Below are 19946 nucleotides of genomic sequence, written 5' to 3'. Positions count from 1 at the left end.
ACTCTGTATACAAATCACTGGGGCTTCAACCAAGCACCCACTAAATGTTTAGGCCAGCACACAACCATTAATGCAGTCGAGACAGGTTATCTGCACATGTTAAGAGTACCTAATGCCTCGGAACATGATGCACCTGTCGCTAGTCTGACAGTGACCTGACAGGACAATGCACACAAAAGCATGCATGCAGGCAATCACCTGTACAATGGATTTTTTTTTCTTTCACTAAGGCAGTAAGTGCCACAGCATTTCACTACAAATACTGATTCAACAAATGCTGCAAGTCATGGCTGGCATGAAAGACATTATCAGTAAACCAATCAACTGCTCCAGCTGATCTTCCTTTCTTAACACTTCGCCTGCACATATTTAAAGTTTGCATGCCTGCTCTTCTAAGTACAGCAAACACATAAAATTAATGTGCCTTCTTGAATTTAAGCAGGTAAGGAACCTAAGCATCTGCCCATTTCCTTAGACTAATAAAATATGCATTAAGAAATGTATGAGCACGTAGTACTGTATGTATTTGCACCTGAACGCCAGATGCCAATGTTCAAGTCCATGTTGCAGTGAAGTCGTTTGGTAAGTGCTGCATTTAGGATTGCCAGCTCTCTAGTGGACAAAGACAGGCTGGCAGTGCGGGGGGCTGGTAACAACTGACCTTGTCAGTGCCAAGAGTGGCCAGTCTGTACATTCTTCAGGGCTACCATGTCACAATTTACAATAAAAAAGATGCCTTAGTTGCCTTGCTAACACAGCTACCAATAAGCACTAATAGGTACACAGCTACCAAGAGGTACTGTGAACAGTTAAGGCCTCAGAAACAACTAGAAGAATGTTATGTTTATGACAGTGTAACAGAACACAAAGAAGAATGTGCAACAGAGCTGCCAGGAATTATTAAAAGGAAATTTGGTTTATTGATTGTTACTCAGCAGCAAAAATGAAAAGTCAGGGAATTTGGCTGTCCTGACTGGGTCAAGTTGGGACTCTGAACATTTACTCAAAACTTGGGATGGTGAGCAAGCCTAGCTGCATCTCAAATTGCCTCAACAGAAGTTGGTATAATCTTTTTACGATGTAGGAGCAGTGGGAAGAGCAGCTTAAAAATTGCCATTGAGGATTCTGTGTACATTGACTGATATTGTAAATGAGTGACTATAAAAACATCTGGTGAAATGTGAAGAAGTAATTTACCCAGCTGGCTGTAACTTCCTTTATTTGCTTTGAAATTATTGTTCACAGTTCAATTTCTAGTTTCTGTGTAATGAAATAATACTTCTCACAGGGCCTTTATAATGCTGCTTCTTTGTTCTGCTTCAAGCACAACTGCCTGTTGCAAGTTTGGTCATCGTAGGTGTGGCGATAGCATACGGCACACCGTACTCTATTGCCAGACCTCCCTTTTCTTTTCTTTTTTTTTAAGTGGGCAGAAAATATGGTCTTTATTCTCCAGCAAGTGGTTATATAACATCCACTTGCGAAAGGCCATCATCCAATCCATCGTGTCAACAATTCACGTGCAAGGAGCCTTATCGCTAGGGGCGGTGTGCTGTACGCTATCGCCACAGCGAGTTCAAAAAGAAATGTCAGGCACTAATCACTCCCTTTCTTTACTTTTATTTTCTTTTTCAGAATATACTGCTATGGTTGTTTGTCAGTTTGAGAATACATAAAAATATTGTATGTCGTATGATATTTAAGAAGCTACAGGATAATTCGCATATTAGCTACTTACGATGAAAATGAAAACGTCTCCAATGCCTCCTATATCCTTGATAAGGGCCTTTGGTGTGAAAAATAATCCGTCAGCAAGAGTTTTCAGGGTCAATTCTATGCTCATTGCTACAACGAAAACATATTCTGCAATCTGAAAAAGAAAAAAGAAAAGGCAGCATGGCACATTAACGTTAAATCAACACTGCAAATACAGCATGTTAAAGTTCACTGCTCATTCCAAACATCAATGTAGCTGTCATAAAATTTTTCTAAGATGACAGGAAATTTGACTTCAGTCATGATGAAAATAAAAACATTCAAAGGATTCACTAGAACATTCTAAGCTGTTATAAAGTTTAATGCAGTACCATGAAGATTGTTTTTTTCTTTCAGTGAAAAACATAAAAAGATGTACCGTTTTGAGTCGAGAAATTACTACACTTTGATAAGAATAAGAAAATGACGTGGGTGCATAAACTAAGGTGACGAGAGGTCCCGATTTAGGCTGGACAAGTCCAGCTTTTACCGCCATGAACCCCCTGTCCCACAGCTTACGTGTGGAACAGTGTTTTTCCTGCTTTGGCCTCTCACGACACCGAGTTGTACAGAAATGCCTGCGCTGTGCAGCCGAATCGACTGTTCACATCCTCCAGTGTGGTAGTGCCACATTAAAAAACAACTTGAGAGGCAGTTGCCAAGGCGCAACACTTCCAGAAGTGAGGCAATAGCACCTGCAATATCGTAACAGTTCAGAAAGCGATTCAGAAAGCAAACTGTTGCCTTTGCCTTTGGGTGTTGGTCACAATGGCACTTTTGCTGTTGAAAGCACAATTCTCGTCAATCACACGAGGGCAAGTGAATGGCTCGCTTTTCACACTGTTGTAGGACTGTGTCTCTCCTGGAGTTAACAACCACTTATGCCTCATACATTTTCTCGATCCAGCTACAATAAACTTCTCGATGCACTGGCTAAGGAGCTGTAGAAGCCAAAGTTCACGCTATCTTGCTTGTAACACATGTGGTGTTAGAAGCACATGAAGTAATGCCGAAACACAAGTGCAAATTTGCTGAACACCTTGGAAAAGAGCTCGGTTCAAACAAACAAAATTGAAATAAATCGAGAATTTATGTCTTCGACAACCCCCCCCTCTTCCGTACTGCTTTGGCGCCCAAAGAATTTCGTCACAGTAGCATAAGCCTAAGATTTTAATGTATACTCCTTTTTACAACATTCATTCATGTGTATTTTAAAGTACACCAACAAAAGTATATAGAAAATATGTCAAACGCACAACTACATGCATGAAATCTAAAATAGTAAGGTGCTAAAGTATCCTACTGGTATTCTTTAGTCAAGAATTAAATATTAACATGTATATAAAAATCCAGTGAAAAAAATCAATTGATTCCTTTTTAAAAACTGCCGGCTGGAAGCAGTTAGTGAAATTACGTATGTTTTGTACTTGGTGATTCGAATGGCACCAAATGTAGAAGGGACAAATTGAATTGATTGATGATGTACACTAAGGAAGCGTGATGGTTTCTCAATGGTTTCACCGGCACTTGCTTCAACCCATCACTGCCACTTGTTTTCAGTGCCTTACTACTGTGCGTCAGAGATTCCTAATGACAGCACTGCATTTTCCATCTCTTTTGAGTCGCCACACTTCAGGGTTCTCTCTGTAGCACCTTTCGGTCTACGCTTGATGGTGATGTACCTTTAGTCACTGCAACACAATCTTTCATCTACGCTTCCTCAGGCAGCTTGCTGTTTCTTCTTGTTGATGCTTCCATCAATGCAAAAGGCATATGCCCACTCTGAGGGATTGACCAAGAACAAGAAGGTTGTGCTCTCTCCTTCTTCTCTTAATTCCCGGGTAATGATAATCAATAGTTTGTCATAATGCAGCATGAGCATACTGTAACATAGTCAATAAGTCAGCCTTTAATTGCTCTCTTATTTTGGTGAATGGAACCTGTCTTTTGCACTTAAGTACTACAACTATATCCATTCTGAGCTCATGAATAATGTGCACACTGCTTATTGTAAAATTTGTGGCATAACTAACATATAAGCATGGTTTACTTGTATTGGTTCCACTCAAGCAATGAATGGAGTTGTTTCAAGATATACCTGGCAAACTGTGATTACATTATAATCAACATTGTCACGTCACCATAAACGCTGAAAAGTGGCCCTCGTACAGATCTGTAGCCACTGTAGCCGTGTAGCCACTGTAGCAATACCAGCTGTGCCATAAATAGACCATCGACTGTTACAGTTGTTGCCACATGAGCTGCACAAACATTAGATTGCTCCAATCGACACCAAGGAATGTATTCTCGGACGATCACTTTCGGTGCTATCACCTCCGATTGACGTAGTGCTCAACCAACCAATCAGCTCATCCAGTTTTGCTCAACCAGACAATCAATGTGCACCTGATGGCTGAGGCACTATATAGCATCACTGAAAGTGATCGTCCCAGAATACGTCCCCAAATGAGCCTTGCAGGAAGTATTAGTGTTCTGCTGGCATCACCAGTCACACTTAAATTCAATTTCTTCTAACTTAGCTTGTTTGGCAGGGCCAGCTCACTTTAATGTTTTGTTGCACAATACCAAATTAAAAATTTTCCTCCCAGTAACAGCTGAGTCTCACTGGCTTTTATAAAAAATCTAACTGTTTTATTTTATTTTATTTTGATGAGAATAGCAGAAAACTGTTGTGAAAAGAACCATCCAGTTATCTAAAATCTTTACAACACCCAAGCAAAATTGGCTGTAATAAACAAATTCAAACACAGGTTGTGACTAGCCATGATGCACACGTCCAATTTGTGCGTGCATTGTTTTCACCTGGAGCATTGGTGTATTCATAATTCGCTGTGTTGGTGTCTCCATCATCATGGACACACATGACAGTGTGGTGACGAAGATCATCATCCAGTCAAGGTATGTGACAAGTCCAAGCAGGTTACTGCAAAAAAGTTCAGCTGCTTGATTTGATGTAAAAATACTGGAATATCTATAGCGGCTCCACAGCCACCGTAGTCCACCATAAAGAAAGCAACAAAATCCCAATAAAGAAAGGTGTCAGGCAGGGAGATACGATCTCTCCAATGCTATTCACAGCATGTTTACAGGAGGTATTCAGAGACCTGGATTGGGAAGAATTGGGGATAAGAGTTAATGGAGAATACCTTAGTAACTTGCGATTCGCTGATGATATTGCCTTGCTTAGTAACTCAGGGGACCAACTGCAATGCATGCTCACTGACCTGGAGAGGCAAAGCCGAAGGGTGGGTCTAAAAATTATTCTGCAGAAAACTAAAGTAATGTTTAACAGTCTCGGAAGAGAACAGCAGTTTACGATAGGTAGTGAGGCACTGGAAGTGGTAAGGGAATACATCTACTTAGGACAGGTAGTAACTGCGGATCCGGATCATGAGACTGAAATAATCAGAAGAATAAGAATGGGCTGGGGTGCGTTTGGCAGGAATTTTCAGATCATGAACAGCAGGTTGCTGTTATCCCTCAAGAGGAAAGTTTATAACAGCTGTGTCTTACCAGTACTCACGTACGGGGCAGAAACCTGGAGGCTTATGAAAAGGGTTCTACTTAAATTGAGGACGACGCAATGAGCTATGGAAAGAAGAATTATAGGTGTAACGTTAAGGGATAAGAAAAGAGCAAATTGGGTGAGGGAACAAACGCGAGTTAATGATATCTTAGTTGAAATCAAGAAAAAGAAATGGGCATAGGCAGGACATGTAATGAGGAGGGAAGATAACCGATGCTCATTAAGAGTTACCGAATGGATTCCAAGGGAAGGGAAGCGTAGCAGAGGGCGGCAGAAAGTTAGGTGTGCTGATGAGATTAAGAAGTTTGCAGGGACAACATGGCCACAATTAGTACATGACTGGGGTAGTTGGAGAAGTATGGGAGAGGCCTTTGCCCTGCAGTGGGCGTAACCAGGCTGACGATGATGATGATGATTTGTTTGCTTTGCTTTTGTATGTGGAACATACACTCTAGGGCTCACATTCCAAATCGATGCTGCTTCAATTTCAGACATTGGTGCTTTTCAAATGGGAAGCTTTAATGTGACATGCGAATGCAAAGCGATGGTGTCACAGAGTATCCTTATTGTTACGTGTGCACTTTCTGTTAAATGAAAACATAAAGTAGACCTTTGTCATAATGCACCCGCTATGGTGGCTTAGCGGCTGTAGCATTGTGTTGCTAAGCACAAGGTCATGGTATCAAATCCCAGCCACCGTGGCCCTGTTTTGGCAGAAGCAAAGTGCAAGAACCTCCATACCCCATGCATTGAGTGCACATTAAAGATCCCCAGCTGGGCAAAATTAACATATATATATATATATATATATATATGGTTTTCAGCCTGCATTCATAAGGTCATAAGGTTTCTCTGTGAAAGCTGTCGGAAGTGTGTATCTAGACGTTTCCACATAACGACTGCTGCAACGTCATGGATTTTAGAACTTGCATGGTGTGCTACACTGTGGCGGGCCTCATAATCAGATTGTGGTTTCAGCTCAAAATTCCAGAATTTAAACCATTTTAATTGTCGTAATGGCCCCATGTGCATTTAATTTCAGCGCACTTCATGCTTTGTACACTGCCAAGATAAAGTGGGCAAGCTCTCTTCCTGGCTATGCTTACAGGACATTTACTTGTCAATAGAAACATACAGATATATATACTATAGGCCTTGTTTACAACGGCAAAGTGTATGTATCAAGTGTCTTGGCATGGCAGGCAAGTTATATATTACACTCACGAAAGCCCATTAATACACACAAACAAAGTGATTGCATGCTCCACCACAAAGAATACTTCTCTTTTCTGGGAGCTGAACAGCAAATAGTACTGTCACAGTTTGAAAAGCATAACATCAATATCTCTAAAATACAACATGTATTAAAACTATTACCGTAAAAATTCAGCTCCGACACAGCCTATAGAGCTAAGTATTTTCTAACAAGAAATCTACAAACAAGCTGCAGTGTATAGCTCAGCTTTTACCTTAATTTCTCAAGACAGTATAAAATCCAAGTGTTTCAATTTGCTGATAATTCTGTTATATGTATTTACTGTTTACACACAAACATTTGTACCTCTAACAAGCAGTTTCCTGCCTTAAAATTTCGCCCAAACTGAAGCTGGTGCTGAAAATTATAAAGTTTGATCGTTTCTGTCAAAGGAATATTTTTTCCCCTCAAGTTTTGAAATAAAAGCCAATGATATAATCTATAATGCTGAGAAAAAACTCAGTGCACTATTTAAAACCGACCAAGCTTCCAATATGCCAAACATGGCCTACTTAGCCTGATAGCTGCACCGCTGACTATGCAGAGAAAGCAACAGAATTTCGTAGCAATATTTTTCAAGCTTCTCAAGAACTATCGGAGAGCACATACAAATGTGAGAAGGTGTACCTTAGACATTAAGGCATCATTACCTGCACACTTGAGGCACAACTGGGCCACATCCCTCGGGCTACAGATACTCACTGCACGGCCTTGTACTTGATTTTGCGTTCCTGTCCGGTGACAGGGTCCCTGAACCGGGGGTCATAGCGGGCATACACGATGGTTTGGCAGATCTTGCGGAACTTGCTCTCCCTGCCCACTACAAACAGAGGCGTGTCAAAGTAGGGGTGGTTTTCGCGGAGGTCCTCTTCTCGTTGATTCCTGCATTGTGGAGTGTTTTCATTCAATAATGCACAGCGTGACTTCGTTTCTACAACTGTATACTCAGATTTCTTTAATGGTTTATGGCTAAGCTCACCTAATCATCAACCGTAACCCCTTTTTGTGGTTAATAGCAAGCTTTTGTCATCATGCATCTTCCGGAATCTTTTGTGCAGTTTGTGACACTAGAGTATTTCTTGTCATGCTTTCCTTCCTTTGGATGGCATAAATTGCAGACTAAAGCAATACAATATTGTACTAGTATTTTGGTACCCTTCTTGGCAAAAGCACAACAGTAAAAACTTCTTTATCTCAAGGCAATATTCACGCAAAATTCTACATGAATTACGCAGAATTAAAAATTTATTACGCACATTGTCAATACAGATATTAGATCTAATTTTTTTCAAACTCCAGCACCCCCTGAACTTAACTGCATGCTTGTTACCTCGTCTTGCTGGTGAGTAAGCCCTCAATATTTAAAGCATCTCATAAGTCACTTCGCATGCAAAGCATTGAATTGACAGGTCAAAGCCTATTAGCCTGAAAGCAACACAAAACAAATAAAAATGAGTTTTCTTTTATCAATAAATTTTTTCTATGCGTGATATGAATACATAAATAAGGTATCATGGCATACAGCAGCATGTGGACTCTAAGATAAGCAATATAACTGTCCCATCACACCATGGTAAAACTGTCTATTTTAACAAGACAGACCACTTGATCAGGCCATCTTGTGAAATTGCTTAATTTTTATGCTAATGTACTAAGCAGTTCTTATCCAATGTGCATATCAGGTTAAGACAAGGGCTGTATTTATTTGATACTCACAATTAATGAGGAGTTAAGGTCAGCAATGTAGCTCAACACAGAACAGTTTCCTTGTAGAAGAACAAAATGTAACATATGTGGTTCGATGCTTCTATAGTCAGACAAGCATCACCAATGAGTCGCCAAAGTGAAATATATGCCACTGACCTCTTCATCTCAGCCTGCTGACGCTTCTGCTGCAGCATTTTGATGTCAAAATCGTGCAGGCTCCTGCCTGACGTAGCGGCATTGACAGAACCCATGTCTCCGTTTTCCTTCAAGTGATCGTAGGTCTGCTTCATCTTCACGGAGCCACGAACAGACCTCCGCATGCTCCTAGATCGGGAGAACCTGCCCAGGCACCGGAATGTGCACATGTCACACTTTTTAATGCGCACAATAGTGCCATCAAGTAAAATGCTTTCCCACATATAAAATCTGCATAAAGTTAAAGCTCATTATTGATTCATTCATTTACTTATTGCAGTTTCATCCAACACAAAAAATACCTTTGTCATATCTTATATTCCTTATAGGCACGTATTCGTCACGTACTGATATCAGCGAGAAGATATATTTTTGCTTTGTTATATCAGATCATTTGTTATGTCCATTTTTATATCGAGGTTCAACTATAATGCGAGCAATCGGAATATAAATGGCAGCCCTGCATGACTTCACTAGTATACCTAATCAACACAAGCATTTACAATATATCCACGTTCCTAATAATTTTTATTGGATGGAATGTGCTGTTTGTCAGTTATGCACAGCTTACAGAAAGCATTACGAGTGATGACAGAAGATACAGTTTTGTGACCGTCCGTCGCATCAATGATTTGCGTGGACTCACCTACGATCCAATCTCATGGGTTGCTTCTGGGCCTGCTTTTGACCTTTGACAGTCGTTGGGAGAGGTCCAGATTCCCCATCCAATAGTCGCTGGTTGTTGGAGTCACTGTAAAGAAAAGTTTTTAAATGCAACACCATTCAGTGACTTTGACAACTGGCTGGCTGGCTCCTAATTTTCCTTGCTGAACCTTAGTTTCCTATTAGCTGCAGCTACATAAAGGCATATTGAGTTGCTCTACTCAGTTATCAACACTTGAAAGGAAACAAATATGCACAGACAATATCACGGTGAAAACAATAAGATGCAAAATGTAGTATGAGATCCAGGCTGCCAGTGTTTGTTACCACCGGCAGACTGCAGACAGGGCCTCTAGTGGCAAAGTTGTTGATGCAGGAATACTGCACAAGCAGATAATTCAGCTGGTCAGCCTTTCGGCACCTCACAAAGTATAAGCAAAACTACAGAAGGCCAGCCCAGATTAAGGGGCACTTGTGCGTCATGCACCGCTAATTCATCTGCAGTGTTCACGGGTGGCAACAGCAGTGCAGTACTACCATCTTTTGAAAATATTTCCCAAATGAGACTCACCAATACCAAGTTACAATGCAGTACAAATTACTAGTGCCAAAAGTTCATTTATGTATGATGAGGCAAAGTGCCTATATGTGAACAATTTCTGCAGCTGGACTGGACAAGGAATATACAGTGAAATCTCAAGTAAACAAAAATCGCTTAAACGGAACTGATGCTTAAACGGAACACCATCCTCATGGTTGGTTGGTTTTGTATTCGTTCAATGCTCTCTGCAATGTCTCTCAGTAAGTGCAGAATGTATTTGTTTTGCACAGTTTTGTTGCACATGAAAATCTATTGTTCAAGGAGAACACATTTTCATGTTTAGCACAGCTACACAACATGAAAGCATTCCACAGATCAATGCTACCATACGTAGGTCAAGGGCGTTAGGTATTGGACAGAGATGCAGCAACATGGGCAGTACCACTGCGTGATCTTGACAGCTGCTACAATCTTACTGCTACTGCTAATGTTTATATATGAACCAACTTTCAGCCTATTGCCAGCTAACATTACACAGCCCCTGTAAATAAAGCTAGCTGCAACAGCTTGCATTGTTTAGGAACATTTGTTAACATGCACACTGAAATGAGTGCCATGGGGTCAAAAGGTTTGCCACATTATCTTTGTAATAACCTATGCTCGTTATGATATAAAATAGTGAAATCTATTCAAGGGTGACACTGAACTGTGGATACAAAAATAGGAGCATCAGACATTGCTGCATTTTAACATGGCCAACTTAAAAATTCAGGCACAGATGCCCTTTAAAACAGCCAGCACAGTGCACTGAATTTCCCACACCAATAAAACTCCCTCTGTATTCTTTGTAACACTTCAGTGCTGAGCACTATCAAAAGCATGTGCTGCCTCTTGTTGTGAGTGATCACACTCGTGACCGAATGCAGCTGTGCAGCCTGCACAGAGTGAAAATGTGGAGGACAGAGCTAGGACTCACAGAACAATGCTGGTGACACTGACTTTCTTGAGTAGACTGGCGGCATTGCGGCCCTTGCTTGGTGAGGACAGCAGGTGAATGGGTGGCTTTTTGCGGTATGTCACGAGGTTCTCGGGTAGATCGGCAGCGGCCGCCTTCTTCAGCTCCGAGCACTCCTCGGGCAGCTCCTCCGCAAACTGACGCATAAAGCTCTCCCGAACCTGGGAGCACATACCCGTACATGATGATGCACTCCGAAGCAGACGTGCACCGTATCAACAAAGATCTTTGAATATTGCTGGCCTGCACAAGTACTAAGTGCCTGGTATTTGAAGCAGCAGCTGGTAATGGTGATTGAAATATGTGAGATCTTCACAGTTTCGACAGAGTTATCTAGGCTTTATAACGCCACGCAGCAGAAGTGTCCTGACTTGACACAAACAACAGAGTGTCTCCACTTCACACGAAGTTCTATAATTCGTATGCAAAAGTGAAGCTTTCTTTGGCTCTTCCCCCCACTTTGCATGAACACCTGTCCGAGCAGGTAAACTGGGCTGATCCGAGAGACAATGTAATCGAAGCTCAGACAGTCCTGAAGATCGTGTAATCAATGCTGGTGACTTGGTGGGCCAATGCTGATACCAGTGCACAATGTGTATCCTCTCAAAATCTTGACATGGTTCGTGATGCAGGCCAATCCTGGAGGCAGCGCAATGTCACAGCACCTACACGTGTCATAGCATTAACCAACAGATTATAACCAGTCAGTATATTCAGCAACATATTTCAGTAGCTCTACTGGGAAGCTATCACATGGCTTTGATGATTATCCCCTGATGGTTTCTGCTCAATTTCTTTCATGCTTCGTCTTTGTCATACTTACTGCTACATTTGAAGTAAGCCAACGATATCAATAACAGACACAGAATTCTCAGCTTCATAGTGGTGAGCACAGAAAAACGAGTTATATAACGTCCTTACAATAAGCCGGAAGACATGATCGTATGAGTGAATGTAGCTTTTACGTATCTGTCCCAAGAATGGCCTGACTTAAGTCTTAATGGTCTTGTTAATGAACTCTATATGTACACAGCTGACAGTTTCCTTGGTGCATGCCTCAAAAAAGAAGCGCAGCAAGAGGTGCCAACTGTTGACCTATTACAGTGTAAGAATCATCATACATCTCTCCAGGTCAAAATCTTTCCATTTTGTGATACAAAAATACAAAACACCAGGTATAAATCTTACTGAATTATTGAACAACCTGATCACTCAAGAAAAAGTCTGTTCAAATGTAGCTTCATGTAGTTGCACATCAGAAGTACCTGCACAGCAGGTCCAAAAGCAAGCACATATTATAGAACAGGAAATGGGTTTGTCACTAATTACCAGTACCACAGTTGCTTCAAAAGAATGCAACTACTCCATTTAATGACTTCGCTTAGCACAACCTTCAAGTCTGCTAGGCATAAATAATGCGGCGAGAAACACAACAGCTTATCAGACTTGCCTTGGGCACGCCAAACTCCGAGGGTGCTCTATGGAGTCGGGTCATTTGTGGACTATCGGCAAACCTTTCAAAGAAGCGGAGCCGTATAGGTAAGCCATCAGTGATGCCCGCACTTTGTTCTCTTGCTTTTAGCTGGAACATGCCGACAGTGATCACTATTAAAAATAGTTCGACAGAACAGTGGCATGGAAATTCACAATGGTAAAAATCTTGGCTTGCTGCTCAAAGCTAGTCTACATAATGAAGGTAGCAGACTTGCTGCCAGTAGCCCCAAGACTTAATACTTAACTCTACGCAAGCAGTTGGCACAGAATGTATCAAGAAATGGCCGCTGGGCACTTACTTGTTTAAGCTTTTTTATGTCTTCATCTAATTCCAAGTTGTCAAGAATGACAGCTACAAAAAGACTGAGCACAATCTAGAGGAATGAAACAGTACAGAAGAGTGGTTAGTGCACACGAAATTGTCGCATTCTTCTCTTTGTTCAGACCAGTTGTTTTCTTACCAAAGACACGAAGAGGTGATACAGGATAAAATAAATGGCCACAAGTGGGCCGATCGTTTTGCTTGTTCGTAGCATCGTTTCGTTCATCACCTCAACCCAGCCTTCCTGGGTGAGGATTTGGAACATTGACATAAATGCCTAAAGTAAAAAAGAAAGAAAATACTATGTGTTCAAATTGATTCAGTCACTTCATTAAACCGATTTAGTACTGTATAACGTTATAGAGTTCTCGATGCAAAAAGCAATATACCAACTCCATTTTCGTCTCTAAACATCAGTGTTCCTATCTAGAGCCCCTCCTCCACAATGACTAATTGTAGCTCGGACCCAACAGCAAGTGTGTGTCAATCATAAAAGTTGCATTAACAGGGGGCAAGGAAACTGGACTATTCAGTAGTATAAAGGTAATGCTATGTCTCGTACTGCTGTGTTATTACTGCTACCTAAATTCTATGACATTAAATGATGTGCCTTCTGGATCTTGTTAAGAATGCAACTAAGCTAGATGATAATATGCCTTCACTTTTCGGGCCTCGTTAAGCCATCAGTCATACTCAACAAATGGAAATATGCATATTGTTTGCTTCACCCTGTGCTAAGCTGCATAAAAATTATTCAAAGACAGTCAAATTTTACAACATCTGTACCAGCAAAAACTAAATCATTATGTAATGTGGGAAACAAGAATGCCCAGGAGACAACAAAACTGCACATACTATAAGCTGCCAAGAGGGAAGTTTGTTCACAGTAACGGGTGTCAACAGAATTTGTTCGTGCAACCACCAGCATACTTTGTGCCCCTGATTCTTAAGAAAGCTTCTCAGGTCAGAAACATTTCACCTTTTTCTGGTACTTTCAGCATCCTCATTCCCAGCACTTTGTTATGCTTTGAAAAAAAGCCAAGCAAAAGCGAAACAAAGCCATAAGTTTCGAAATGAAGTCATTATTTGTCAAAATAAAGCATTTAGCAATTTCCAATAACCTGTGAAATGCATAAGGAATAGTCATCACAGATAGCCGTGACTCAGTCAGCCTATGACAATATACCCTACTAATGGTATACTGACTGGCCCTTCAACATTTTCCTCTAGCATGACGCAGCTTGCATAAAGTGACACAAATTAATCAATCAACTGACCAATCATGAGCCACGTAATTATGCACCAATCCTCCAGCTTACCTCTGGAAATGATTCAAATTTCATGAAGTCGGAAAGGCAGCAGAATAGCTGCATACTGATGCTAGATGTAATCAGCAATAAACACATGGTGAATATTATAAGGCTTCCCAATTTCTTGCCAGGACCAAAAATCTGAAATAATAAGCGAAATTTTGGGTATGAACACACAAAGTGCACAACTGAATGTATACAATAATACATAGACTGAGCATGCTAGCTTGTTCTGTCATCCTAAATAAGGAAGAGATGGAGCATCTTACCTTGTAAACAAAATCTTCAAGCACTGGCGATGCTTTAATAAGTCTGACAATCCTCAGAACCTGCACAATAAAATGCCACAACTGTTAGCTTCTGTTAGCAACTGTTCAAGCAGTATAGAAGCTCCATTTGTTTTTCTTTGATTATAATCTTCTTAATTCTGCCATGAGACAAGTTCTGCTTAACTGTTCTAGCAGTCTCTCTTTCCTGTGGTTTGCACATTAATATCAAGCTTCAGTGCCAAAGCAATCACTGTGTGGCATGACCATCAGTTGTGACTATCTTACTATTTATAGTTTAATCAAGCCACATATATCAATTCTTCAAGACTCATCCTATACATGTATTACTCTTTAAATCTAGGACCAGAGCCACCTATCATTCTGATGCATGCATTATTTGATTCGAGTTGTTGCACTCTTTTGTGCCAGCAAAATTCACTTTTATTAGCTTCCTTGGTTAACTGTCTGAACAAGTAAGGAGCATAGCAACAAAACCCGTTAAGTTGAATGTGACGCACCTGAAAATAAGTCAATTCAGAGGTGAAGAAGTCGGGCATGAGATGCAGTGTAGTCCCAATGGCAAGGATGAACTCGAGTTTGTGCAGAGAACGTTTAATGTACCCATTAAAACCAAGGCACCAAATCTTCAGGAGTACCTCCAAATCAAAGAATATTGTAAAACCAATCTGTAACGAGTGAAGAGGATAAATATATGATGAGCACATCAAATTTAAATTTACATAAATTGAGATGACAAAGATAAGTGATGAAAGTACATCTCCACAGTCTCTACATATGAAGAATGCTTTTGTCAGCATGCGTAGAATTTCATGACCATGCTTACTGCTGAACTTACAGGCACTGGATCCTCCCACTTGCATAAAATACTATTCCATGAAGCTTTTCCATGTGTTTTGCCATGATGTTTTCCCATGTTAAATGTATTCGCTAAGAACATGTGGTCAGTGTTTAAGGATAGCCTTTATGCAACTCTTGAAAGCAGTTCACTATACTTGCATGCTTTTTTGCTTACACATTCTTTATGCCAGTATAAATAAGAAGTGATAATCACCAATGAACTTTTTTTATGAACTAAAAGTCACTAACTTACTTTCTAAGCAATAACCTTAGTGTGCGCGTTGTAATTGGGAAAGTGAAGCAAATTAGTGCTGAAGGTATGTCTGACTTATTACGAACCCAGTATGAGTTAATTTTCCCCAAGATCTCACCTGAATTACATTTATTTTCCACATAATTCTGTGGCACATTGTACAAAAAAAACTTTGTTGAGGTAAGTGGAACACCAATGCATCTCGCTGAAAGTGTCTGAATGAATATCTTCAAACTGGTGCTGTATTCACGGAGAACGTTCTGTGGCTATGAAGGGATAGCTATGGAGGCAAAACACGCACATGTAACAGTGCTCCTGAAAAAAGTCCCACATTCTCATCCACGTTTAAGCAGGGGAATGGAATATAGAAACATCTTATTTACGGCATCAAAATAAGACGAAATAGATCAGTGAGCGTTAAATCTGACTTATTTTTCTGCTTTTGTCTTGCGCATTTGGGCACATGCTAAACCACTGCACATGGAAGCTACACTGATTCAGCATCTGTTCCAAGAAAACGAAAGTGCTGTCACACTTTGCCGGACTACTTGGCGTAGTGACACATGTCCGGAAGCTCCATCCCTGTAGCTTTCCCTTCATTGCCACAGAAAGTTGTCCACAAGTATAATCTCTCTATACTGACAAAGTGGGAAGTACTGACTCATTTTAATTTCACTATCGCAACATGTGCTTTGAAGTAATGTGAAAAAGTTAAATCAATTAATTTTTGTTTAACCATAGGGTAATCAGGGATACTCACACAACTCATTATGCCTGCCTGTGCAAATAATCTGTCGCTGAAAAAATTACCTTGTTGCCTCCACAGCACAATTTCAAACAATTAGTTGACATAAACACCTAATAATGCGGCACAAATACCTAGCTCTTGACAATAGAAGGACCTGACAAAGCTTCAGGTCACCTAAATTGATTTACCATTCCTTGCTACAGTTTCTTCCAAAGTGTGGCAATTTGACAGGGAAAGCTCACAATCCTAGACAATATCAATGGTGTTTTCTCTCATGACAGTAAGCTAGCTCCACTCTGGGTATTTCCCGATTTGAGACAGCTTCATTGTTACTTGCTTCAGTGACAAAAACACATTCTGGCTGCACCCGCCGTGGTTGCTCAGTGGCTATGGTGTTGGGCTGCTGAGCACGAGGTCGCGGGATCGAATCCCGGCCACGGCGGCTGCATTTCGATGGGGGCGAAATGCGAAAACACCTGTGTGCTTAGATTTAGGTGCACGTTAAAGAACCCCAGGTGGTCGAAATTTCCGGAGTCCTCCACTACGGCATGCCTCATAATCAGAAAGTGGTTTTGGCACGTAAAACCCCAAATATTATTATTATTATTACATTCTGGCTGTTGAGAGCTGCTCCTTTAAGTCACCTTTGTGTGTATACGAGAAAGAAGGAAAATAAGGCAGCAAATTCTCTATATGAGGAAGGGAAGGTGAAAGAGCCTAAAGTGCTTAATGAGATGTGATTAAACACTGGCAGTTATGAAAAGAAATTATCAAGCGAGAAAAGATAACTGCAAGTGAAACTAGAATGACACCATCTTAGGAGATACACCAAGCACAACAGTGCGTAGTGAACCACAGAAAAAGTTAACCTGATACTTCCCAGAGATTTCTATACTTGTCTACACGGTTCCTTCTTTGTGAATGAGTTTGTGTCACAAGTTTTGAGCAGCTAATGAACATCAAGACCAATTTTATTGAAGACCATAAAACCAATATGCAGCCACAGTGACCATACTTGTTGCCAATCGTGAGTTTTTATTTAAACATAACATTTATTGCAGAGGAACAGAAGTACATAAGACTTTGCTGACTTCCGTTTGTGTAGCTTTGTTTTCCATGTGAAAATGCTCTTTCCCTTCACCTCAACTGTCCTCAAAGTTGGCTGCAGTTGCTGAAACTCCAAAGATTTCTTTACAACGTCCCTGAATTAGTCTAATATACAACAAACAGACTGCGTTCATATTTTTGAATTAATTCTTGAAAAGATATGCAACTGTATATTTTAACAAATTTTAGTAAACACCAGACCTTTAGGCACAATAGATGCCTGATACCCAAGCTAGAAAATCTGCACCTGCAGGACAGAGGACGCACCTCGGCAAAGTAGTAGGTCTTGAAAAAGTCCTCCCGTGGTCGCTCGTCGTGCACGAAGGAGATGCTTGCGGCCACAAAGGCATTCGCCACATTCACCATCATGACAATGACCTGAAAAGCAGCCGAGTGGATGGCCACTTGAAGGCATCGCGGAGCTTTGCCACGGCCTTTGCTCTCGTCTACCGTAACCAGCTTCCAGCCAGTGTCGTCCCCTTTCAGCACCTGCATGCATGAAAACACCAAACCTTCATTAATGTCATGCAGATGACAAGCAAGACTCCTTAGCCAGGAGCCCCAAACAGCTACGCATGTATCAGACACAATAGACTTGTCAGTGCATACAAGGACCATGATTGTAGGTGACTTGGTCTTCTATAGTAAATAATGTTCTATACCTTGGCTTTGTTTTTTACGTTTTTCAACAGTTCCTGTACATAGTACTCTCATTAATAAATCCAGATGGTTGTAAGTCAGTACATTTTGTGCCCCTTTGCTGTGGCATGTGTGAACATTCTATAAAGTTCTATCCTCTGAAATTTTGTACTAAATATTTCAGCTTCAAACACAGAGGACTAGTAGTAAGAAAGCCAACGTGGAAGTCACAATATAGTATTTGCAGATACTTCTCTGATAGTTCATATTTTACCCACATGATAAAGTAATCTGGCTCGCCCTCTTTAGAACGGAAATTTCATGGCTGTAATACACATGTCTACAGCACTCCAATATATATATATATATATATATATATATATATATATATATATATATATATATATACAGTCGACTTCCATTAATTTGACTCTGACGGGACCATCGAAACTGATCAAATTATCCGGCGGGTCAAATAAAACAACATGCTGAAAGAAACGTCAAAACCCACCGCCTAATTCATTTGGCAATATTAGCCTGATTCTAACACGGCCCCGAATCAAACATGTGTCTGCTTTCTATGTACTCGAAGTAGAAAAACCAACGTAGAGATAACATTATAGCTCCTACACAAAGTAGGAATCTAAAGCGCACGGTCGGTTTTCTAATGTCAGCTTCGCCTCAATACAGAAATGTTATGTGGCAAAGCAAACAAACGCTGCTAATGCGATTTTTGGCTTTTAAAGAAGAAGAAAAAAGAAGGGGCATTAAAATCGGGTAAATACCGTAATCAGACATTGTGAGCTACCGTTACTGCATGAGAATCTTCCCAGGACAGGCTGGAAATAGGCGCTTTCGACGGGAGATGACGTATGTGTGTTCAATGCATTCCATGTCTCTGAAGCTCTGCCGAGACTGAGGCTACCAGTAACTGGGTCGCTACCGAGTCGCTATTGGGTCGCTATTGAGTCGCTATTGGGTCGCTATTGGGTCGCTATTGGGGTCATCACAGCGGTCAGACATGTGTGTGCTGAGTGGTCAAGTTCAAATTATCCAGGATCAAAATAACGAAAGTCTGGGCCCATAGTTTGGGCCCAGACCAGCCAGGACCTTCGCTCGGGATCGAATTAACCAATAAATCAAATTAACCGGAGTCAAATTAACAGGAGTCTACACACTGTGGGCATAGCTTGCTGCTTCCCATTGGCAGCGTGAAGCGTGCTTATATGCTCACACACCAGCGGTTCACATGTGCCGACACAGATAACAATGGCGAGCCGGGTGCGCAAGGCATCCATGAGGGGGCGCCCTACAATACCAAAAGCACATACCGTACATATTTAATATGCCACACGTACCCCATTGGATTGGGAAGAATTGGGGATAAGAGTAAATGGAGAATACCTTAGTAACTTGCGCTTCGCTGATGATATTGCTTTGCTTAGTAACTCAGGGGACCAACTGCAATGCATGCTCACTGATCTGGAGAGGCAGAGCAGAAGGGTGGGACTAAAAATGAATCTGCAGAAAACTAAAGTAATGTTTAACAGTCTTGGAAGGGAACAGCAGTTTACGATAGGTAGCGAGGCACTGGAAGTGGTAAGAGAATACATCTACTTAGGACAGTTAGTGACTGCTGATCCAGATCATGAGAGTGAAATAATCAGAAGAATAAGAATGGGCTGGGGTGCGTTTGGCAGGCATTCGCAGATCATGAACAGCAGGTTGCCATTATCCCTCAAGAGAAAAGTGTATAACAGCTGTGTCTTACCAGTACTCACGTACGGGGCAGAAACCTGGAGGCTTACGAAAAGGGTTCTACTTAAATTGAGGACGACGCAACGAGCTATGGAAAGAAGAATGATAGGTGTAACGTTAAGGGATAAGAAAAGAGCAGATTGGGTGAGGGAACAAACGCGCGTTAATGACATCTTAGTTGAAATCAAGAAAAAGAAATGGGCATGGGCAGGACATGTAATGAGGAGGGAAGATAACCGATGGTCATTAAGGGTTACCGACTGGATTCCGAGGGAAGGGAAGCGAAGCAGGGGGCGACAGAAAGTTAGGTGGGCAGATGAGATTAGGAAGTTTGGAGGATCAACATGGCCACAATTAGTACATGACCGGGGTAGTTGGAGGAGTATGGGAGAGGCCTTTGCCCTGCAGTGGGCGTAATCAGGCTGATGATGATGATGACGTACCCCATTTATCTGAAAGCACAATAGTAAACCTTAATGATGCAAACTAATATGCAGTGCATCACGTTTA

The 19946-nt window shown here is 41.1% G+C and overlaps 1 protein-coding gene across 2 annotated transcripts in view; it reads right to left on the bottom strand.

Annotated features, from left to right (window-relative positions):
• na (sodium leak channel non-selective protein na) overlaps positions 1-19946 on the bottom strand; it is a 74898-nt gene that overhangs the window by 35983 nt on the left and 18969 nt on the right. For both annotated transcript variants that reach the window (XM_050187376.3, XM_072286577.1), the window contains 13 exons: positions 17307-17528; positions 14592-14759; positions 14074-14133; positions 13814-13945; positions 12634-12771; positions 12472-12546; positions 12129-12260; positions 10640-10839; positions 9106-9210; positions 8421-8603; positions 7260-7439; positions 4579-4699; positions 1739-1870 (listed from right to left, as the gene is read on the bottom strand). In XM_050187376.3, the coding sequence (XP_050043333.1) occupies positions 1739-1870; positions 4579-4699; positions 7260-7439; positions 8421-8603; positions 9106-9210; positions 10640-10839; positions 12129-12260; positions 12472-12546; positions 12634-12771; positions 13814-13945; positions 14074-14133; positions 14592-14759; positions 17307-17528 (1848 nt within the window). The remainder of the gene's footprint in view (positions 1-1738; positions 1871-4578; positions 4700-7259; positions 7440-8420; positions 8604-9105; positions 9211-10639; positions 10840-12128; positions 12261-12471; positions 12547-12633; positions 12772-13813; positions 13946-14073; positions 14134-14591; positions 14760-17306; positions 17529-19946) is intronic.

This window comes from Dermacentor andersoni, chromosome 2, assembly GCF_023375885.2.
Source record: "Dermacentor andersoni chromosome 2, qqDerAnde1_hic_scaffold, whole genome shotgun sequence".
Classification (NCBI taxonomy): domain Eukaryota; kingdom Metazoa; phylum Arthropoda; class Arachnida; order Ixodida; family Ixodidae; genus Dermacentor; species Dermacentor andersoni.
The sequence above is the reverse complement of the archived record's forward strand: the minus strand, read 5'-3'. Positions and strand labels throughout refer to the sequence as shown.